The following is a 24,602-nucleotide window of genomic DNA, read 5'->3' as shown; positions in this document are numbered from 1 at the left end:
TTAATATTTTCTTGGGGTCCGTCCTCTTGTACTTCGAATGCTATGGTCTGGTTACTGTAGTCTTTCTGATCAAGGTGATCATTCAACCGGGAAAGTTCAAGCTTAAAGGGTTTTACAATGGTTTGCAGATCTTTAATAATAAAATCCAGACTTGACTTAGCTGATCCTAAAGCAGATATGTGAGACTATTATAATGTTCAAAAATGTGTTGAAAATGCTATTGATTTCAATTCTTGTCACAGACAAGATTCTTAAACGTAGCTTTCATATTATCCAGTTCAAAGGACTCTGCTATTAACTTCTTTTGGTCTTTATTGTCTTGATAAGCATAAAAATTTGTTCTGGTATGGATCCACTTCCAAAAAAACATGGTTAAGCTATCAGACATGACTTCACGATTAGGGAGGTTTGGGCTGTTCCTCATATTGTTGTCAGTTCGTATCATTGCTAGTCTAGAAATGGCCTATCTGTATAAAACTAAATTCAATTATCCATAGATGGCGTTAAAACTAAATAAGGAACTGCCTTAACAAAATATTAACCAAACTGCTTTAAAAAAAAGGCTCGTAAAAGATAGCCTCCTCGGGTAACATAAGATTTCTATCAGTACATAATCAGAAAGGTTTTAATTTTTTTAATTAATTTTGTGTTTTATAGGGAATATTGAGGGGGATGCGGCTCTAAATCAAAAACTACTAGGTGCATACAAGCTGTCCAAAGGGATACAAGCTGTATTGATCTCAGAAACGGTTACAGAATTAAGTTAAAACTTTAAAGAAATGCTAAGGGCATCTGATGTTATGCAAAATCAAAGGACACAATGTACATAAGGGTTGTCAAAACGACAAAAATAAAATATCAAGGACAATTAGAGGAGGGTATCAAGTTGATACATTCAGAGAATGTTGGGAGAGGTATTGGTTTTAAAGACACTATGTGTGTTCTACTTGTCAAAGTGCGTAGCTACAATATCTCAGGAACGGCTAAGATTGATAAGCTGAAACTTCCAAGAAGTGCCAATTAGGATGTTGAACTGAATCAAAAGACAGCATGTGCACACTGGTTATCAAAATATTATGTATGCAATATCTCAGAAATAGTTAAGGGTGTTATACTGAAACTGTCAGAAAATATATTTAACTTAGTCAAAATACAACTATATGCATCCCGGTTGTCAAAAAGGTATATCTTAGGATCGGCTAATGGTATTTAGTTGAAACTTTCAGGGAAGGTTTTGGGGGATTACAGATAAATCAAAAAACATTATTTGGATCTAGGCTGCCAAAAGGTTGCACGCGAAGCATCTCAAAAATGGCTAGGATATTAAATTTGAAATTTCAAGGAATGTTGAGAAGGATGTTAAACTTGACCAAAAGTCATTGTCAATCCGACCAAAAGTCATTGACAATCCGACCAAAAGTCATTGACAATCTGACCAAAAGTCATTGTCAATCCGACCAAAGGTCATTGTCAATCCGACCAAAAGTCATTGACAATCCGACCAAAAGTCATTGACAATCCGACCAAAAGTCATTGACAATCCGACCAAAAGTCATTGTCAATCCGCCCAAAAGTCATTGACAATCCGACCAAAAGTCATTGACAATCCGACCAAAAGTCATTGACAATCCAGATTGTCAGAATGGAAATTTTTCCATGCCACACCTAGTAAACACACGTCAAAATCGCAAATAAAAATTTTTCCAGATTCAGTAATAGAGAAAGCTGAGTGATGTACGTAACATGCATATGTAATATTTTGAACATACTACAAGGAGGATTCTTTTGAGTAATTTATTTCTAATTACTATTGAAACGAAATATTATTTCAATTTCAAGGAATTCAAGGAAATTCAATAAATTTATTTCAATTTCAAGGAATTGAATATTGAAATATTGAATATTGAAATATTGAATATTGAAATATTGAATATTGAAATATTATTTCAATTTCAAGGAATTCAATAAATTTGAAATTGCAAGGAATGTTGAGAAGGATGTTAAACTCGACCAAAAGTCATTGTCTGCATCCAGATTGCCCACACGTCAAAAACGCAAATAAATTTTTTTCCAGATTCAGTAATAGAGAAAGCTGAGTACGTAACATGCATATGTAATATTTTGAACATACTACAAGGAGGATTCTTTTGAGTAATTTATTTCTAATTACTATTGAAACGAAATATTATTTCAAGAACAGTTCCAAACCTTGATTTCAAATTGATCAAAAAATAAATTATCAATTAATACAATAATTATATTGAATTCAATGAAAGTTAACTTTCAGATCGCTACGCAATTTAAGAATTAGGTTAAATTAGATGTCTACGCAATTAAATAAGAATCAAATGTTTTACTTCTTAAGCTGAAAACGTGAAAATCTTAAAAATTTTCATGTGGTATAAATCTTTGACAATCAAAAACAAGCAGAAATTAATTTTTTAAACTTTCCGAAAAATAAGTTTTTTAGACAAAAGTAAAGAGTCATATTAAACTTAAGACCAGCAGAAATAAATCCTATAATAATTTCAAACTCAAAACAAGCAGAAATTACTATCAAAGAATAAGGGAAATGCAAAACTAACAGAAATTAAAATAAGCGACTATATCAAACGTAAGATAACATATACTGATACAAATAAATAAATAAATCTTAAACGAGTAAAAATTAGATTAAATATTCAAGTCAAACTTAAAATGAAGAAGAATTACTACAAACTGGAGTTTGACTACTGCCCTCTTCCACCTCACCTAACCATTAAGTTCTTAAGTCTACTGCAAAAATTGGGCTTTACTGAAAACCAACTATATTATAAATATTTTGTTTTATATTTTAATATTGAAAAAAAAGCATGTGAAATTAAATCCTGAATCGCCGATATTTCCAGAAATTGATGTCTTTATATACTAAATATTCAGTTTATTTTCATTAGATCTTTCCAGTCTTGATTATTATAGTGATTCACTTTTTATTCTTTGTCGATGTTTGAATAAAATACCACTGTTGAAAATACACCTAGTTTTCAATAAAACACAAATGACGCAATAGGCCATATAACTTATATTGTTAGGGGAGAGAAGAGGGGCAGTAGCCGAAGTCCTGTTTGTTACAATTTTTGGTCGTTTTAAGATTGAACTAATCTGCAATTTAGTTGTATTCGTTTTAGATTTATTTATTTATATAAATTACATAAAATTACGCATAAAAATTATGCCGTTTCTGATTTAATAAGCCAATCATCTGGGTGGGGGAAAAACGTTCAGAAATTATTGATGTTTGGTTATGTGCTAAAGTATGGAGTTAATTTTGGAATTATTTATATCAGCATCAATTATTTTCGTTTTTGGTATGATCATTTCTTTTTATTTGTGTTTGTTTTGGGCTTCATTTATTTTTGAGCTCCATCAATTTTGTTTATGTTTTTTTCTCACCTGTTGCTTCCTGGCCATGGAGCCTTACGGGGGAGATTATGTTGCAATTGTTTTTGTTGTAAATTTATTGATAAGTAGAAGAACTCAGAAATACAACCGCTCAAGGTACCAGGCCTGAATGCAGAAAAAATCTATGTGTCTTTCTTAAGTTTGCCGATGACATGTGTACTATGATCGTTAATGACAAGAATCGCCTTCTACAAATTCTTGATGAAATCAACACGAAGGCAAAACATGTTGGGCTTAAATCATCGCGATCAAGACCAAATGCATCGCGACATCCAACTCAACACTTTAGATCAAGCGTCGTGATGAGGAGTTGGAGCAAGTGGTGAAATTTAAACACCTAGGAATGGCGAATAAGAGCGTGGGATTCTTGCCTTTGAAAAATGAATGTCTCCAAAGAATCCTTAATATACACTGGAAAGATTGGGCCTCAAATGTTGAGATCCGAAAAATGATCAACCAACCTCCTTTTACAAATACCATCCGTCAATATCGATGGCAATATTTTGGCCCTGGCTTGATAATGGGTGACCTTAGAACTACCAAGGCAGTGTTCCAATGACAACCTGTAGGATCGAGAAAGAAGGGCCGTCCCAAGAGCACACTACGCCGCACTTGCCGGTCGGATCTCTGCTCTCTTAACACATTCGTGCAGCCCGATTGGAGAGATGTGCTGGTGGCAGCAGAGCATCGTGAACATGGAAACTCCTTGTCAATACCATATGTATTCTGGATGCACATGAGGGTCGAAGGGCTCTAAGATAAGGTCTCTGTCTAGTAAGCCTGTTATCCTTGGAATTCTCAGTACTTTTACCAATTGTTCGTATGATTTCCTGAATTTAAACTTAATCGTCTCTTCCTATTGAATAGATTTCTGGGTACATGCCCACCTGAGTTATGAGAACCAATAGAAAAGGGCCTTCGGGCCGTTGTGCTTCTCTACTTCTCCAGATGGTTATAAGTTTCCCGTGTTCTCCTCTATCTACTGATATAATTTGATACTTCTCTAGCATTTTTTTTTTCTGAACATCCTAGTCTGGAATATTTTATAAGAACATTATATATATATATATATATATATATATATATATATATATATATATATATATATATATATATATATATATATATATATATATATATATTATTTAATTATTTTCGTACATTTCATATCAACGTCCTACGTTTTTCATACAAAATTTAAAACGTTCTGCCGTTTTTATACGTTTAACTCTTTATCTCTTGAAATAAATTCCTTAGTACATTTAAGGTAATCCATTTTGTCATTCTATCAAATAGACAAGGCTCCAGTAAATTGAAACACGAATGTTAAAAAATGTAAAACAAAGTAAAAAAAGGGTAAAACCTGAGGTTTTTGGATTCAATTTTCAAGTATGAAAATTGATGCACAAGGAAGTCGATTTTAAGTCAAGGTGTTTGCAGAAATGTAAAAGGATTGAAATTGGCTTCCTAACATAAATTTTAGTCTCAGGCTTTATCCCCAAAAGTTAGGTTCACCTTCTTTTTCAAAATTAACATTGAGATAATTTTTTTACTTAAGCTATGGTTCTGTCAAAAGATCCTTTCTTTTAGACAGTAAACAGGAAAATAAAAGTATCTAAAATTGTTTAAAACTTGGTAGGAGTGAGAGCCATTAATAAAGCCAGGTAAAACTTCCTGTAGTAGCGCAGTGGGTTTGATCTCAAGTTGTTTTTTTTTTTTTTTTTTTTTTTTTTTTTTTTTTTTTTTTTTTTTTTTTTTTTTTTTATACGGGACTTTCGGCAAATCCTGGAAGGAAAAAAAGAATAAAGACATTTTTGGTTTTTCCACTTAGCAACTTTATCCGGAAATCTTTTCTGATGGAAAACTGCAACAAGGAATTTTACTGCAAATAATCACTTTGTTTTAGGTATCCCCATATGATTGGTGTTACACTTGGTGGAAAATAAAATAAGTTCAAGCTGTGGCAATCAGTATTTATAAACGATGCAAAACTGAACTTATTCCTTGCTCCCTATCAAAGCCTTAACTGCTCAAAGCAACGACAAAAACAAAACAAAAACGCACTAAGTATATGGAACAGACTTGCATCAGATGTGACGGTATAGCATTGCCTATACTAACGAGCCATCAAGCTTCAATAATTTATTATTCGTTATAATTTTTACCAGACGCAACAGGAATAAAATTCCGATCCCTGGAGTGTATTGTTACAGCTGATTTAGAAATCTAGGTCTTACTTGACTTACTTAAGTCTCCTGCCGGGCGCTGCTCTGCGTAGAGAGTGACGTCTGCCTCCTCCATCTGTTTCTGCCCATGGCGAGTATTTGCTCTTCGCCCTGTCTGATGTTTGCCATCGTCAAGAACTCGGACAGGCTGTCGGACCAACGTTTCTTCGGTCAACCCTGAGGTCGCGTCCGACCGGCTTTGATAGGGTTGAAGCCGTATATCGTCTTTGCGGGTAGATGTGGTGGCATTCGAACATGGTGGCCCGAACATGGTCCCGTATATAGAAACTCAGATCAAACCCACTGATCTTCTACATGACGTTTTATCATCCGTCTTAACCCTCAACTACTTACTAGAACACTGGAGAGCCTTGGATCTAGGATTTTCCTCAAAGTTCATTATATATTCCCTATCTATTGTAAAATCGAAAGGACTTGTCAAAAAAAAATAAAAAGGTAGATGGATAGAAAGGTAGAATAAAAAGAAAGAAAAAGATAAGAAATAAATTTTGAAATCAATTGTTCAATCAATATTTTCTAAAACATGAGAAAGCCCACCATCTGAATTTTTACCAAAAATCAGAATAGATCCTAGCTGTTGTGCATTGAAGATTTTATAGACGAAGAAGAAGAATATGTAAAGAAGAAGATTCAACAAAAATAAAAATAAAATATGAAACCTAGTCTTCTTTGAAAATTATTTGTTGAAAAAAAATATAGACGTAAATTCAATTCCTAATATACTGTATTTTATATTACTTGAAAAAGTAATACAAAGGAAAAGATCAACACGACGTAAATACTTAATAGTAAAAAATTAGATTGATACAAATGCACAACAAAACAAATTCAATAGATGCCTCTGCTTTCAAGTACCTTACACAATGTGGTCAAATTCATAAAAAACAACCCATATTCAATGTCATGAAGTATCACTTCTAAGAGCAGATTTTTCTTATACCAATTCATTAACATCAAAATATCTAAGTTAGAATTAGCCCATTTTTGGCTTTAAACAACCATAAATTGTGACCAGTTTATTGACTTAGAAAATAATAAGTGTTTTTCACTGAAGAAGTATGTTCAATTGATTTAATTTTTTTTTATCGTTTTGAGCCAAAAATTAGTTTGTATTGACTCGGAATTCCGTGAATTTTTTGATTTTTTTGGAAAAGAATGACATCGTTATGACATGTTAACGATATCGTTGACATAGACTGTGTTTTTCTGTAAACTGTTGCTTTGACCCTATATTTGATATTTTATATACAATTTAATATTTTTGCATAGGAATTGAGGATTAGCTTCTTTTGAAAAGAAATATACTTGCCTGGCTTTTTTTTCATTTTCATTATTTATAGGGTTTTATGTTTTTCTGTTTTTAGTCTCTATTTAAGAAGAATAATGGTGATGAATATTCAGTATCCCCCTTTCTCCCACCATGCACATTTAAGTTTGGATCTTTAATCCATGATCTGCGCAACATTTTTTCAGATATTTGGGATGGCAGGAATTCGAACCTTTGGGGACATGACTAAAATTTCGTAGAGTAATTCTGATCGTGAGGTTAACGCACACAAAATCAATTCATCACTCACTCCCTTAACTCACTCCCTTAACCAGCTTTGTAATGTTGACCTTTCATTCATTTGAACACAAGATTTTTCCCGATATTTGAGGAGGCAACGTTTGGGATTTTCGGGGCTCACAGCCAAAATTCGAGGCTATTGTTTGACAATTAGAGCAATACACGGGGAAATCAACGCATCAATATTTCCTTCTCATAACAGAATTTTAATGTTGGTTGCGCGCAACAAATTTTCAAACATCTGAGATGGTAACACTTAGAACCTTTTGGCACATCACCAAAATTTCAGATAATTTAATTATGATATTACCTCAAACGTAGTAAATACATCAATTCTATTGACAGGGTTGTTTGTTACATATATGACCACAAATATATAAAACCTCATTTGTTAAAATCATCACTTTGTACGAAAAAAGGCACAAAAACACAAATATAAGGACGGAATGTGTAAGGGCAGAATGAATGCAAGAATCATATTTATTACACCCTAAATTGTAAAAAGGCAACCATGACAAGGACATTAAGACAGGGAGGGGGATTTGCCCTCAAGCCTCTCTGCAAAAGTTTTCCATCCATATTTTCTTCGCTAGGCTTCTCATTTATTTAGTTTTGTTTCACAGGGTTTCCACATATTCTTCTTTTTTCTTTCATTTACTATTATTCTAAAAATGTTTTTTAGCCAAAACTATAGGTCAAATAGCTATTAAATTATTAATGGCAAATTGACAAATTTTCACAGAATGTCTTTTGATTTATTCAGTCAAATTGATTATTAAGAATTTTCTTTTGGAGTGTTTTGCCCTTTTTAGGCATTAAAATGTATTTTCATGGCTATTATGCAAAAACTAAAGAATAATTGCAATTGAGCCAGGAATTTTTACAACCATTTCTGTTTCTTCTCATCAAGCTGACCACATTCTAGGGTAGTGAGTGGTAAGGTAAATTAATATCGCCTGTTGTTAACCTTACAAAATATAACACTAATTATATAGTTTTGGATATTAACTCATAACACTCAAATAAAATTATATGCGTTAAACTTTGGAAAGCGACCCCTCTTTCAAAAGAGTTTCCGTAATTAATTATCCAGAATGAGTGCCATGAGCCAATCAAGATAGCAAAGTAAAGGTGGATGGCAGCTAGATAGAGATAGATGGAAGCTAGATAGAATAAACTATGGGACACTGGGAAAGGTTCGTTCCAACGATTACCCAGTAAATGTATCTTGTATCAAAAAAAGTTTGTCTTTTTTTCGAAAAAAAAGTTTGTCTTTTTTTTTGAAAAGAAGTTTGTCACATATCACACTTTAACAAAAGCAATCAAAATTCAAGCCACACGGAATGTCTAAAGGGATAATGGATGTGAGATTCAAAATTATTACATCCTAAATTCAGATAGCACAATGAGTAAACAACCTAACAATCAATGTTGGAACACTAAATCCTTAGGCCCTTAAACCAATGCATATACTAATTAATAATTTGAAAACAATCCTATTAAGACACTACATTTCATTAAGGGTTTATTCAGCAAAGTACTTATAGCGATTTTATGTCAAGTAGGAATTATAAATCACAACCGTCTCACAAATGGTCACAATTGTCAATATGACGAAAATAGAAAAAAAATTCATTGTTATCTTCTTCCCTAAGAACAAAAGTAGTTTGGTATTAACGGAAGAATTAATGTCTCAGTTGCTCAACGACCAATTCGGTGGGACTCTTATTTTTCCACGAAGAAACAACGCGAGGAAATTTTCCTAAGTCTGCCCCCCCCCCCCCATCCCTGTAAGAGAGATGGCTTTTTCTTAGTGGGCTCAATACTAAAGAAAACGTGCATTTTCAGAAGCATATACCGTGGCCTTTTCCCATTTTAATATGATCTACTGGGTTTTTTCTTTGGGCTCTTACATGATCCCTTGAGGAATCTACCATAACTCTTCCGTGCACAGATTAACGAATAATATCGATTCAGGGTTTTCTATTATTTACAAATAATACCAACAAAATGGAAATCATTTTTGACACTTTATGCACGTAGCAAATTAGAGGGAAATCTTGTACTTTAATATAGAAAGCAGTGAAAAAATTTCAATTTTTTTTTCTAATTCTGGTCAGAACCAGCATGTATTTCCAGAAATCCAAAATTGGTTCAAAATTTTTACAACTTAATCATCTTTTTTATAATACCAAAGGGGGCAGTGAAATCCTAATGAGCCTTTTATCCCCCCTCACCTCTAAAAAATACTGCAAAACAAAATTTAAAACCACGTTTTAAAGAACACGGTTAGTTTGCCCTCAGAGAGCCAGTTACTCCCCCAATCTTGAAAAAATCTCTAGTTATGTCCACAAAAATAAGCTGAACGACAAAGAACCATTCTTCTTGAAAACGCAAACTAAACCAAAAAAGACTTTTACGATGCTGGCGCCAAGAGCCTAGGGGGTCTCTCGGCCTAGGCCTCACCCTAGGGGGACAAATTGCTCAAGACGATTTCATTATCTATATCAAAGAAGCAGTGAAATCCAAGACAGGCTATCACCCCCCCTCAATTACAAAAAACTTCAAAATGTAGTTAAGTTCTGAAAAAAGATAGTTATTTTACCCCTGAGATAGCTAGTCCCCTCCCCTCAAGAAAAATTCTAGGTAAGTTCATAGAAATAAGCTGAATGCCAAACTGCTATTCTTCTTAGAAACACAAACAAAAAATCTTGCTACGATACAGGGGCCTTAAGGTGTCTAGGCTTTTAAATAGGCTCCTTTCTAGGCTACTTTCAGATCCAGACACGTTAATTCGACACCATATTTATTTCTTAGGCTTTTCTGTTTGCTGTCTTTGTTCAATATTAATATATTGTCTGATAAGCCTCGATATTTCATGCGCTTGATCTGTCTGTATCCTTGTGATTCTCTGTTGCATAAGGTTTCCACATTTCATATCTAAAAATAAGGCACCATCTTCTGACTTGACTTTCCGGGTTGAAATGACCTCAGAAAATGGGTAGTGTATCAACGTTTCCTGGAAGTAAGATAAAAAAATGAGAAGTGAATTTTACGTAATATATACATCTTACTAAAAAATACAGAAATGACGATGATTACAACTAAGATAGAAAAAAACTGTGTGAGTAGGCTAATATATTCACTGTAATTTATCAGACGCAAAAAAAACAATACATTTGGATGTTGACCAATTCTTTTTTTCTATAGTTTTTTTTTTATTATAAATGTTTTATTGAGAGCATTAGTTTCTTTTCCCCCTTTTTTACTTTTTAAGTAAAAGCCCGTTTATTCTTTTAAAGTAAAAAAAATTAATGCCAATACAACTAAATCTAGAAAAATTACACAAAAGGCTTTTTCTTGTGTGAATCAGGACATGAGGGATTTCATATTCACGGAGGAATTTTTCGTGGGGACAGTGGACACCTTTCTCATGTCCAAGATTCTTTCCACCGAGGAAAGCTCGCTCTCCTGGTATTGAAACTTCAGACAAGCAGAAAAAAAGTTATATAAAGACTCAAATTCAAAACGATGCCTGATTAACGATTAAAAAGTCAGTTTTTGTTATAGACAAACCAGACAAAGAAGATAGTAAGTGATTACAGCCAATAATCACCCTGATTACTACAGTAGGCTAAGCTTATCATGTACATTTTGTATATATGATGAGCTATTTCATAAAATATATTGGGACTTTATTTCTGGGACTTTTGGGACTTCACTAATATTTCTACGGACGCGGAAAGCTTTATTTTGGGTTTGGATCTGTTTTGATTGTTTGTAAAGCTTCATTGCATTTATAACAAGCCGCACAGAAATAAAGTAAGGTATTTCAGTCTCTCGTCTTACCAGGGATGTAAATTTAAGGGGGCGAATTTATCCCTAGAGTTTGAAAAATACCTTCCCCTTTGCATCTTTGTTTGAAAAACACAATCTCGAAAAATTAAACAAAAAATGTTTTTTCTTGTGTTAATCAGTGTATAGTGGGATATCATTTCTGCGGTGGGGGGGGGAGGAAACCGGAAACGTAAGATCTTTCAGCCTTTCGACTTACCGGGGGTGCAAAATTAATGGCAGCGAATTGATCCCTAGAGTCTGAAAAATACCATCCCCTTTGCATCTTTGTTTTAAAAGCTGAATATCGAAAAATTAAACAAAAAGACTTTCTTGTGTTAATCATTGTATAGGGGGGATGTCGTCTCTGCGGTGTGGGAGGGGTAATTTCCAATGGGGGTGATATACCGGATATCATTTTTTTGTCTAAAATTCACTTCGTTGAGCAAAGGTCGGTCCTATGGTACTAGTAGTAATAATAAGTAAAAATAGGTTAATAGTACAAGAACAATGAAAAATCAATTTACTTAATTGTTGAAAAATTTAAGCCAAAGATTTCTTGAAGAACAAATTTTCTCAAAAATCCAAAAAATCCTTAAAAAATCCAATCCACTCATTGCACCTGGATTTCTCAACTTGTAGCTTTTTCATTTTACTGGTTTATTCTAATATGTAGAGTTAGATCTTATCTACATTATGCAGATGTAAAAGTCCCTACAAAACTTGTGATACTGGGACAGTGTCACACCTGTGACATCTGAGACCTGTGAGCATACTCTGAGAATTTTAAGATCAAGAGTTGAAAATTACTTTAGGTAATTTCTGTAATTATCAAGGTAAATATTTAGGCAGGATTTTGTTGTTTTAATTTAAATTTGTTTGTACAGCTTTTTAGCTGCACAAAGCACAACATTAAAACTTATATTGGACTACGACATTTTACATATAACACAACTTATAGACAACCGAATAATCATACCAAAATACAGTACTTACATGGGTGATCACATCGAGGAAATGGACACCTCGCTTATTCAAGGCCAAAATATGCTCTGCTCTTTCCCCTGGTTCCGCTACCCGTTTCACAGCAAAGAAACTGGAGCCAAACAAAGGCCATTTTTGGAGGATTTCTGAAAAGAAATGAATCATATGATTTGTCAAACTTTTTGTTCGTAAAAAGCAATGTTTAACATACAAAGGGAGAGGGGGGTTGCTACAACGGAAACCATAAGGATATGACGTAATAATATGTAGTTGACCCATGGTTAGTTTTGAATTCATTTGAGTTTTTTTTTTCAAAATGGAATCCATTTTGAGTTTTGTAAAGGTAAAAATACATCACGAGCTGACTCAAAGTTATGGGCTGTAAATGACGATGAGCAAAAGAACAAAAACAAAGCCTTAAAAGAGCTAAAACGTAAAAGCTGATTTTTTTCCCCCCTAAAATTCGAGCAGGGGAAAGGAGCCAATTCATGGTAATGTAGAAGGAAAGGCAAAAATGTTATAAAATGAATATACAACGAAAGGACATGGCGCATCTATGGCGCCCCGGGTTTAGTGTCCTGGTAGTCCAGGCGACGACGAACAAGTTCCGCCAGAATTCGATAACAATCACAGAATACGACATGGAAGAGAACAGAGATGCCAGACGTACCCAACATCACGAGGGCTGCGAGGGAGAGGACTTGACGCCATTTCTCGGGAAATAAAAAGACATTAAATAATATATCAAAGAGAAAATGAAAAGGTCCTAAAATTCCCTTCCCTAAAAACGGCTTCGAAGGGACGTATAGAAAATTATATTGCGGCTGTTTCCTTCTTTCTAAGCAATAAGATGTCTTCAACCGCAGGTGAAAGGAAAAAGTAATAAAATAGAAGGAGTTTCAAAGAACAAAACAACTGGTTTGTTGTTCATTATAATGTATAATTTGTGACTTTTTTATAAGTTTATTATTATTATTTTATGTATAACAATTATACTTTATGATTATATAATTGTAATTTTATTATATTATAATTATGTATGCATTATATTATAATCATATGTTATAAATATATCTATATTGTTACCGGTAAACCGAAAACTGATCTAAAAATGATAGAGAGGGAGTATGCAATAATGATTATGAAGAAGGCTCAATGATATGTGCTAGACGTGACGGAAGTTTTTAAAACTAGAACTTACGGTTTTGTTATGTTGTTTTAAGATTATATATTGTGTACTTTATTCTAAGCATATATTACTTTCTCAAAGCTTATGATAGCTTAAGTTATTAAGCTTAAAAATAATAGCTTAGAAAGGCATGTTTTGTGACTTGCTTGCATCATGCTAAGTAATTTGGTGTGCCTCCACTAAGCACGTTTTTTGTGTCGGGGCAATGTTTCCCCAATCAACGTTTCTAGTATGGTTTCCCAAAGAACTTGATTAAGCTTAAATATCCAGACACACTTTGTGGCAAAGGTGTCAAAAATCCTTGCCCCCCTCTGCACATTTTTATGAATTGGCGCCCCAGATTGTGGCCCAATTTAGAGCACATTTTCCAAGAGGATCCGTCAGTTGGACTTTGACAGAAGATATCCCATTAGTTTCTACTTTTGTAAAGGTAGGGCTATAAATCAAACTTGGACTAATTGCAGGTAAATCCGAGACAACACTGGCTATTTTTTGTTCGCTTTTAACACCTACCAAGGATTACCCAAAATGTAATTATAGCTGCCGCTCCCACAAACCCGACTTTAGATCAAAGTTCAATTTTTACAGCACAATCATTCAATAAAAAGATATTATTTGCTCTGTGTTTCGAAATGAAGCACAATAAATTGTTCAAAATGAACTTCCATCTCTGCAACAGCATCCACACTAACAGTTTTATACTTGTTTTGTATCTTTTTTCTAACTTTTTTTTTAATAAATATTTGGACTAAAGTCTTATCCACCATCAAATTTGATGGTAGATACCAAGTTATTCTGGTCGAATGCATAATCAAGAATACATATAACGTCTAAAAAAGGGAAAGGTATGTGATATTAAATCAAGACTTAACGACTGGCCGTTCCCCAGCGAGGAAGTTTTGGAGCTTTTTGACTCCACTGAATGTCCCTTTGTCCTTGTATCCTGAGCTTTTTTACTCCATTGAATATCCTTTTGTCCTAATAGCCAACAAAGATGCAACAATATGCATGATCTGTGTCGGGTTATTAACCAACAAAGTATAAAAACACTAGGTAGGCTAGTTCCCAACTACTGGTCTGACTTTTAACTGACATGCCCTGAAAGAACAAATATACTCTAGACGAGCTCAGTGGTATAGTGGATTAGTTCAGATAGATTTCCTTATTTCCAGTGGAATGAGAGTCTTTCCTGGCTATAGAGCCTTACGGGGAGACTAAGTCGCAGTGTTTGTTGTAAATTTATTGATGAATGAATAAATTCTGACCTTTGAATTTTTTTTTCAATTTATGGCAGATTTCATAAATTTGTTTGATGATATTTATATTCTCACCTACTACCACAAACGAAGCCTTTTCGTTTTTTTCCCTCATAATTATTTTTACACAAATTCGGCAGTCGTAAACTGAAATAGAAGGGGCTAGTCCAAACTGATCAATGGAAGGAAGGGGGCTGGATGACATGGAAACTGAATCGTTAATAACGCTGAGCTTATCAAGGACAAATTTTCTGCTTTAGAGCTTATTAGTTGAAAATAAAATTTGATTTACTATTGGATTTCTTGGATTTTAAATTATACGTGATTTGGGCAGAGAAGTAATAGTTAATTCTACCAGAATTTGAGCTCTTTGTCTTCATCTAAGTAGATTACCCAAGAACAAGTCAATCTAAAAAAAGAAGATTCTGAATTAGTTACAAAAATCTATTAGTTTAAAACTTGTCTACTGTATGTTTTCTTTTTTTTGCTTTAGATTAATTGACGCTGTTGGCATTTGCCCTTGAATTTTTTTTTATATATATACGGCTACATTATTAATCGAATAATAAGAACATAATTTTAGTTTTAAAAATTTCAGTCTTCTAAATTTAGTTGTCCTCTTATAATTTTTGTCATCTCCTAAAACTTTTGAAAAGTTTTAACAGGAAAATTTCACCTGACATAGGTTAGGCCAGTGAGGACGCTGAGACTCTACATAATTTATTTAGTGATTTTAGATTGGAAATTTCCTTTATCGAAGAGGTTTTTCAGGTAAGTTTTTTTTCTTTTTATTTATTTTATATTATATTTCGCTGATAAAAACTGCTGCATATATAGCCAAAACATTCGCTTAGATTGTAATCACTACGTTATTCACTGTCTTCAGAAATTTCCGCGTTATCTTCTCTTCTCATGTTTTGCCTTTATGCTGAAAAGAAGAATTCAAAACCTCAGCATTAAAAACTTCAATTCAGCATGTAAATGTGAATTAAAAACTAAAGGTGCTTTGTTGCCGCTTCTTCCAGTTCATCCATGCACTTTGACAGTCTTCTGTTTCTCATACACTGCAAATACAGGATGGTTAAATCCTAGCTGGGGCTTGATAAATACTATCAATCTCTTTGCATGAAGGTTTATTAGCGAAACCTTTGATGTGGTTTAATGTTTCCGACCACTAGAACCTGTTTTGGAGGTGATAACTCTGTTTCCATCATATTTGGACTGTGTTCTAGCCCGTGAAAGTAGTGCATAAAAGGTGACCTCAGTTACTGCCGCTTTTTTGTTTTTGTGTATTGACATGCTCGTGTAAACTTAAAACTTTTACGCTTAGAAAATATTTGTAAAAAATGTTCAATATTAATTTATAAATTAATAGATGTCCAAATTAATTCACAAACTTTAAAAATTTTAAGGTTTAGTTTAAGGTACCCTCCTCAATAAGGACACTGCTTAAGAAACATCGTTTCAAAACAAAATATTCAAAATGGCCAAATCCATTGAAAATTTGTGCTTGAATGTGTCGTTTATCATGTGTTTCAACGCGTCCCAACAAAACAGTTTATTTCAACAAGAGGGGGTGTGGTATTCGAGCACTCACGAATTTTAGGCTCCATGATAAAAAAGACGAAATAAATTTATTTTATTATTACAAAACTAATTGTCTATGACTTGTGAAAATTTAGAATTACATGAGTGGGGTTGGTCCTGAAACTGATTTTTCAATATCTAGGGAGGATATTTTTTAAGGGTCCCATGAAACTGGTGCTGTTTTGTTACTTTTGTGCCGTGCTAGCTTAGAGCTGCTGAAGGGGATAAACATTTCCAATCTTCGACTTGGACAGATCAGCTAAACTAAATTAAATTAAACACTAATTTAAATAGAAAACAAATTAAATAAATACTAAATTAAATTAAAATTAAAAAATCCGGATAAATTATTAATTAAAGGCAATATACCACGTTTCTCCTTCCTTTAAGGAGGAGATCAGTGTCTTATACTCTTCAACCCCATGATTCAACCTACCTAGTACTTGTGCTTTAGCTTGGGTTGGCTTAACGGAATCAACCTCTTTCCATGAAGATTGTACTAGTGAAACCCATTGTGGTGGTTTAATGTCTCGAACCGCTAAGGCTGGTTTGGGCAGTAGGAACTTAGTCTCCTTCATATTTGGCATGTGCTCCAGGCCAGGAGCGCGATGTAGAAGGGCTGCAATCTTGGAAATGTCGTACTGAAAGAAAAAGGAAATGGTACCAGATTTTTCTTTTCAGAAAAAAAAAATAGTCAAAGGAGGTATCAAGCGAATTAAAATAAAAAGACCTGGAATTTAATTGCCACGGAATTACTTCTGTTGAATTGGAGTTGTTCAATTTTTCAACCGAAAACAAGTATTTTGTTTTAATCCAGATTGTAGCCTTCTTAAATAGCACAAAATAACGGAATGCAATTTCCAGAAAATTTACCGAGAGGTTGATACTATGCAAAATAAAAAAAAACGAACCAAGGGTGATTTCAGCCAATGGAAAAGAAACAATGAAAAGATAAAGCAGACATTTTATGCAAAATTCTCTGCCAAACCATCCTGAACGTTAGGTTTGCTTTTATTTAGTTTGAGTTAGCAATTGTAGTTGATTTTCAGTTTAGTTTTATATACACTACTTTTTTTTCCTTTTTTTCGGAGGACTGAGAAGGGCTTGGCGGAGATCTTTGCCGAAACAGCTGATTTGTTTTTTTGTTGCTTCATTTTCCACTGGCAAAAAAAACCCTCGTTTAGGTTTCTTAATTATTTTTTTTCTACGTTTTTTGTTGAGCGTCATTTATGGCCAGTATGGTCTTAGGATTAGTATGGTTCTAAATACTCTTGTAAAGTACGGCTTGGCGTACTTTCATACAGTACAAGCCATTACGGCTTGGCGGAGACTTTTGCCGAAATATCTGATTTGTTTTTTTCGTTGTTTTTTTTTTCAACTGGCTGAATCACTTAAGGATTGGTCTTTTAATTATTTTTTCTTCGTTTTTTGTCTAGCCTCATATATTGTCAGTAAGGTCCTAAGTACGGCCTGATGGATATCTTTGCCGAAACATCCGATTTGTTTTATCGTTGTTCCTTTTCCGCTGGCTAAAAATGACCATAGGATTGGTTATTTGTTGAGCCTCACATGGCAAGTATGATCTTATGACCAGTATGGTCCTAAGTATGGCTTGTAAAATAGAGCCAGTACGGTTTGACGCAGATCTTTCCCAAAATATCTGAATTTTTTTATCGTTATTTCTTTTTCACTGGCTGAAAATCACCCCCGACTTTGTTTCTTAATCATTTTTTTCTTCATTTTTGTCGAACCATGTATGGCCAGCACCTTCCTAAGTACAACCGTAAAAGTGTGGCCAGTACGGCTTGGCGGAGATGTTTGCCGAAATATCCAATTTGTTATTTCGTTTGTTTCTTTTTCACTGGCTAAAAATCACCATTTTGGAGCCCAAATTTATGGAGTTGATGTTATTTTTGGGATGCTTAATTCAAATATGAAATCAGCTTTTTTTTGCACCAGCTATACTTTCTGACATACAACGTAATCATCCACAACTAAGTTTACAATAAAAGTACTCTATCTATCAATGATGTGAAAATAGCTACTGCTATTTTAGATTTCTATTTACATAGAAGCTTTCTATTTACATATTTTAGCTTTCTATTTCTATTTACATATAAATAGAAATAGCTTTCTATTTACAGCACAGTCATAACAACTCAAAATAAAAGCGAAAAAAAAGATTAAAAAAATACGTTCAGATTATAAAAAATAAAGTAAACAGATTATAGGAGAATAGTACTTTAAGCACTATTCTACATTAAATATTTTAATTTATGCAGTCATTTACTTACCACAGTATCTTGAGACAGAGCTTCTAGTTGGATTACAGTAGATAGTTGAGATTATAAAAGAGAAAGCAAACATATTATAGAAAGAGCCGTTACAGGGGGGGGGGGACCGGCTCAACTGCCCCTGGTGCCACAGATGGGGAGGGGTTCAGCTGGGGGGTTGCCCACTTTGATCAAATTTTTCATTTTGATTCGTTTTTTTGCTTATATTTGAGTCACGATGGGGCGCTGTAATTATTTTTTTCCTGGCGCCACCAACCCTAGGAACGGCTCTGATTATAGAACACCGTACTTTATGGACTATTCTACATTTAATATTTTAATTTCGCAGTCATTTACTTACCACAGTATTTTGAAGAGCTTGTAGCTGCATTACGATAGAAAGTTTAGATTATAAAAAAAGAAAGTAAATAGATTATAGAAGGTTGTACTTTAAGGGTTATTCTATATTAAATATTTGCATTCATTTACTTACCACAGTATCTTGAGACAGAGCTTCTCCGGGCATAACGAGAAGAAGACCTTCCAAATAATCGGGTGCTATTTGATTAAATGCAACCTCCACATATAATGGACTATCCAGTCGCAATGAATGATGCCAGACTGAACGACAGAATATCAAATAGAAAATCTGAAAGTTAAGATAAAGGTTAGACCGGTACCAAGTCTGGGGGAAGGTCAAGAGTGGGCATGCTAAGAGGGCCAAGCCCGTATTCAGTATTTTTGTTCAACGGGAGGATAATTTATTTCGGGGAGGGGTGTGTTGGGAAGGAAAAACCTTAAAAAAATGCAACCAAATTTTTTTATTAACAATTGTTACCTTTTTACGTGTCGGGCAAAAAAATATCGGGGGAGGGGGTTCAAACCCGGTAGCCCCCCTGGATACTATCTTGAGCAGGGCGCAAGAGATAGAGAATGGCACCTGAACATATCAATTTCAGGTTTTTATAGTTTAAAATAATTATTAAGAATTTTTTCATGGGAGACTTGAGCAGAAAAAAATTAAGAGCAATTTCAGTCCCTCTTTCTACAGCTATTTCTAACATAGGCTACGTTCTTCAAGCCCAGAAAATTTGTTATTCGAATCTCCCTTACACCTGTGTTTATTGTTTCAGATTAAGGCATTTAGAACAACCCTAAAAGTAATCCAATTAAAGCTCAAGATCACTAATTCTATTATCTAACTAAATAAGCAGAGAAACACAATTTCGCCATTTTTGATTAATCATTTTTTCATTTTCATTGTAACATATTAAAATGGGAATTGAAGGAGGTATCTCAATAAATATGTAAAAAAGGGGATTAAATGAAATAGTGAAATAATAATAATTATTACTGTCATTGTAAGAAATTAAATTATTATTGTTACGTACTAAATTATCTTAGAAATAATTGGTAATAATTATTTCAATGAATACACTTGACACGCCCTTTAATTGAAACCATTTAATTACAATAGTTAAATTACTTTATCTTTTTAAAGGTTTGAGTGACACAACAATTTTCATGAAGGACAGCATATATGTGTTTTGGAAAAATTCATAAAATGGGATAGAAATCAGATATACCACTTATAATTAAAAAGAGTAACAAACAGCTCCAGGGGTGGATCCAGTGGGAAAAGACACGCAACCCCCCTTAGAAAAAAGCTATAAGTTACACTAAATATATGAGCATATCGCCGCAAGATATATCGTCGCACCAATAGGTGAGCCAAAGTTTTATTAGTGCCCCCGAGATAAACTCTGGCTAATCTTGGATAGGTCTATAAATCAATCTAAATATTCAGCAATGAATGGCAGTTTTGATGCTGGTCAAAATCGAAAGTATCGACAAAAAATATTGCGTGGATTGTTTTTTTTTAATAGATTCTTAGAAAATTTCCACTTACCGTCTTTTAGATTATAAAAGCCAGTCTGGCTCTATAGAAGCCGGTTTCTTTTTTGATCACGCTGAATATTCAAAATAAAAAGTACCTGTTCGTTTTTGTGAAGCTCAGTGGTAACATCCAGGATATATTCTTCTCTAGCTAAGGGCATGGTAAATGTATCCCCCTCAACGATGCAATATAGTGAAAATTCTTCCATTTCTTCTTGAGAATGAATATTCAGCTCTAAGCATATTTCTTCTATGATATCCTAAAAATATAAACAAGGAAATGGTTATATTATTATTAAAGCATTGCAGTGAAGACATAAAAATGAGAAAAAGTATAATGCTTTTGAGTATTATAATCGATGAATAAAATGGACTCTTATATTTCGGTTGGGTCAAAAGGAAAAAAGATGAGAAGTTAGCCCTTTGACATGAGGATTTTGTCATGAGAAGTTAGATTCTCACGACCGTAAAGTTAGCCATAGTTTAACAGTTAAAAATTACACTTATATTAGACTTGAACTTACATCCTCCGACACCTAGTGACGTATGGGGCAGCAATAATTGACCTCTACGTCGAACGATCTTGAGCCATTAACCACAGCTCATTGAGAGATGTTCGTAGAGGTCTTGCCCGCCTTCAATCAAACGGTAAATAGGGATCCATTGTCAACTACTCCTACGGGTTCCCTGAGGAGTCCTGCACTAAATTTCATAGGGAAGTTGACCTTGTTTCATTCAAATCATTATAACCCAGTATCGCCGTCCTCAACATCACAGCTCATTGAGAGATGTTCGTAGAGCTCTTGCCCACCTTCAGTCAAACGGTAAATAGGGATCCGTTGTCTACTACTCCTACGGGTTCCCAGAGGAGTCCTGCGCTAAATATCATAGGGAAGTTAACCTTGTTTCATTCAAATCATTATACCCCAGTATCGCCCTCCTCAACGTCAGACTTGATTGGTTATTTCAGGTTGCTTTGTGAGAAACATGATCTGGGCGTTAAGTAGCCTACTATACCAGCTTGAAAAATCTCAGGTATTCTTCACATGTAGAACAATTATTAACCTGTAAGCAATAGCAATAAAATAATAGTTATGAAGACAAGGATAATACTTAAAATAGTTTTAAATAAATAATAGGTATAAGGTGTTATATAATAATAAGGTGTTATTATTGTATCAGTCACCAGCTCTCTCATTAATCAAAAATTAAAAAAAAGTCCCGTGGCATTCATTTGTCATTGTTAAATAATTTAACAAAAATTCCATAGAACTAAAACATAAGGCTCACAAGTAAAGCTGCAGGGAGCAAAATACTTAAAGTTTACAAAAAAAAATTAGAAAAAAGGAAGAAAACTTAAGGAACAAATAAATAAACAATTGATACTCTACAAAGAGGAAGGAAACAAAATACTATGGTGGTAATGATTGAATGGGTTGACAGCACATCATTTATAAAAAATTTGGTGAAATATAAGGCGTTAATATAAAAGGTTATATGTTAGGCAGCGTAGTATTTACAGGAGAGTGGACAACAGAAAAATATATTATTTTTACTGCATTTTTTTTTGTTAATTTTTTGTACAGTTTATATCTCTGGTAACTTCTATAAACTGAAGTTTCTATAAAAGAAGTTTCTATAATTTTCTGGTAACTTCTATAAATGTACTATTTAAAAAATATCTTAAAACTATTAACAATCAAATATAGGAGGGCATTAAGGAAAAAATAAGAATTTAGACTAGCGAATCTTTTATAGAATATTTTAAGTTTTTCTAATAAAAAAAATATTTTATATTCGTCACTCAGCTGAAAACCACGCAAAATGTTCCATGTGAAGGATTAATTTATATATTTATTTATAACTTATTGTGGCTTAAGATAAATTTATTTTCTACAACAGAAATCAGACAACAAAAAATTACTATACCCTTCTAACCGTATTCAGGATTCTTTACAAATATAACTATCGACTTCATTACATTGCTCGACATCAGTTTACAGGTCATTTGCAGTACCAATAAGTTTAACATAATGCTCTAGGTAATAAAATAGAGGTAAATTGTGAAGAAAGAGCGATATGACCCGTTCGAAAGGGTTAATAGCACACCATTCATTAAACTCTTGGTGAAATCAAGTTTGACGATACAAAAGGTGGTATGTTACGCAGCCTGATCTCAAAAGGAAAGCAAAATATAGGTATCAGTGGTTAAATATAGGATAAAATATGGTCAAATAGAGTCCACATAGAGAAATTCATTGAAACAGTACAAAGTCAATAGTGTGGAGGGTTCAAATAAAAGGGGATTAATGCACCCTGTGCCCAACACAAATTTACATTCTGCCTTTACTTCTTCCCCAATGAATCAACTTCAACTTCAATACTTAAGTGTCTTCCCATTACCATTTACACCTTTTCTTTATGCCTTCAGGCAGTATTTATTGACCAAAAACATTAAAATTACATCTAGAAGAATTTTTTTCCCTACACTAAATAAACACAGGATTAATTGTGATTATTATCTAATTATTAGATTAGTTATTATTTATACTGAATAATCGCTTGATCCTTACCCCAAATACATGTGTATGTCTTTAATAGGCAAAATGTACCCATCCCATATTAGGCGTTATACCCGACGTTATGTCTTTAATTTTCACCAAATCAGAGCTAAATCGAGCAAACAAGGCATGGTAATCCAAAAGACGATATGTAATTTTTTTACAAACTACTCTGAAAATGCTCAGAAGTTCTTGGCTTCCTCAGGGGAATTAACCTTTACAGGGGGGTGGGAATATTTTCTGTGGGGTGGTATTTTCGAGAGAGAGGGGGGGGGGGGGGGGTTAAACGCCTAGAACCGTTTTCACGTAACAAAGACTTTGTGAGTCTTTATTGTATATCAAATATATTATGAATACACTTAATCTTGTTCATCTTATAGCAGGATACCGGTGTTATCAATTGCGATGGTGGATATTAAAATTTTGGGAAATTATTGGCATTTTTTATAGAAGAGGAGGACAGACCTTAAGTAGGCACACAGTATATAATTCAGCAGGAAAACAGAAAAGAAAAGCGACACGGAACCACTATTAGGTATATCAGTACCCAAAACTCACTTGATTGATATCAACTTAACACCAAATGCCACTTCACACAAACTCTTGTTTTCAAGGCTACTTGGCAAACAAAGCCACTCAAAGAAACAATAGTGCCACATCACGCAAACTCTTGTTCTCAAACCATGTCTGCAATCTAGTTATTACCGGCTTTGTATATTATGAGCAGGCTTTATCATATGTCAGCTTTATCCAGTTAATTGGCGGCTTTATCATATAGAGGGGGTTGGAGGAAGTAGGTATACAATTATACCAACAGAAACTGCAGTAAGAACCATAGCAACCGAAAATTAAAAAACACACCTTTAAACAAATTTTTAAAAATGAAAGAATCATCATTTGACACTATTTCAGAATGACAACTATTATCCTTATTAAAGTTAAAAGTAATGATGAAAACAAAGCTACACGAATTTCAAAAAAAGAGCTTGAAAACTTCCGAAAACAGCGGGGGATCGAAATAAAAAGTACACCATTGGAGTCATCTCGAACTGGACGAATCGAACTAAGCCATTGGAATCGAACTGGAATCACCCTCATCAAAAGCCAAGAATTGGAGAGTTTGAGCCCCATCTTGAGAACAAGGAAAATAGCTTCGACACAGAGGTAGCAGTAACGCATTTCCATAGAAACAGTTAAATAGTGGAGGCTTTGCTACGAAAACTGTTTTCCGTATCTTTCATGTCTAAACAAACCTATATCCTACAAACAAGGGCTTGTTAAAAAAGAAAAAAGTAAAAAAAGGAAAACTTTTTTGTCAATTTTTCACTCTCTTGTACAATTTATATATTGTAACTCTTTGATTGAACGCTAATTCCGATTCAAGAAGTCGACTTAAAAAATTCGACATTAAAATTAAAACTAAATAATTTATATTAATAAAGTTATTAATTAATTAATTTTATTAAATATATTAAATTATTAATTAAATAATTTTACTAAATTAAATAAAATTTTAATTAAATTTAAATAAATTTGAATTCGACTTAAAAACTAACACCAGTTTAATTAGCCAATTCTGTCAAAGATTGTATTTTTGGGTCATTCATCTGAAGGCAGACGAGGAACAAAGGAATGGCTAAGAGTCTTTACTCCAAATTTTCAATTCATATTCAGGAGATGTTTAACTCAATCAGAAGAAGCTATGTGCACCCAGGTTGCCAGTATTAGTGAGGATACTGAATTAAATCACAAGACAAATCACAAATCC

At 33.6% G+C, this 24,602-nt stretch overlaps 1 protein-coding gene across 2 annotated transcripts in view; it reads right to left on the bottom strand.

Annotated features, from left to right (window-relative positions):
• Positions 1-6,393: 6,393 nt before the first annotated feature.
• The window catches only part of LOC136026549 (unconventional myosin-XV-like), a 365,167-nt gene continuing 346,958 nt past the window's right edge, over positions 6,394-24,602 (bottom strand). For both annotated transcript variants that reach the window (XM_065703235.1, XM_065703234.1), the window contains 5 exons: positions 20,372-20,533; positions 18,871-19,026; positions 16,541-16,745; positions 12,085-12,218; positions 6,394-10,273 (listed from right to left, as the gene is read on the bottom strand). In XM_065703235.1, coding sequence (XP_065559307.1) covers positions 10,061-10,273; positions 12,085-12,218; positions 16,541-16,745; positions 18,871-19,026; positions 20,372-20,533 — 870 coding nt within the window. In that variant the 3' untranslated portion in view covers positions 6,394-10,060. The remainder of the gene's footprint in view (positions 10,274-12,084; positions 12,219-16,540; positions 16,746-18,870; positions 19,027-20,371; positions 20,534-24,602) is intronic.

The sequence above is a fragment of the Artemia franciscana genome, chromosome 4 (assembly GCF_032884065.1).
Source record: "Artemia franciscana chromosome 4, ASM3288406v1, whole genome shotgun sequence".
Lineage (NCBI taxonomy): Eukaryota > Metazoa > Arthropoda > Branchiopoda > Anostraca > Artemiidae > Artemia > Artemia franciscana.
Note: the sequence above shows the minus strand (reverse complement) of the source record. Positions and strands in the feature narration are given on the sequence as shown.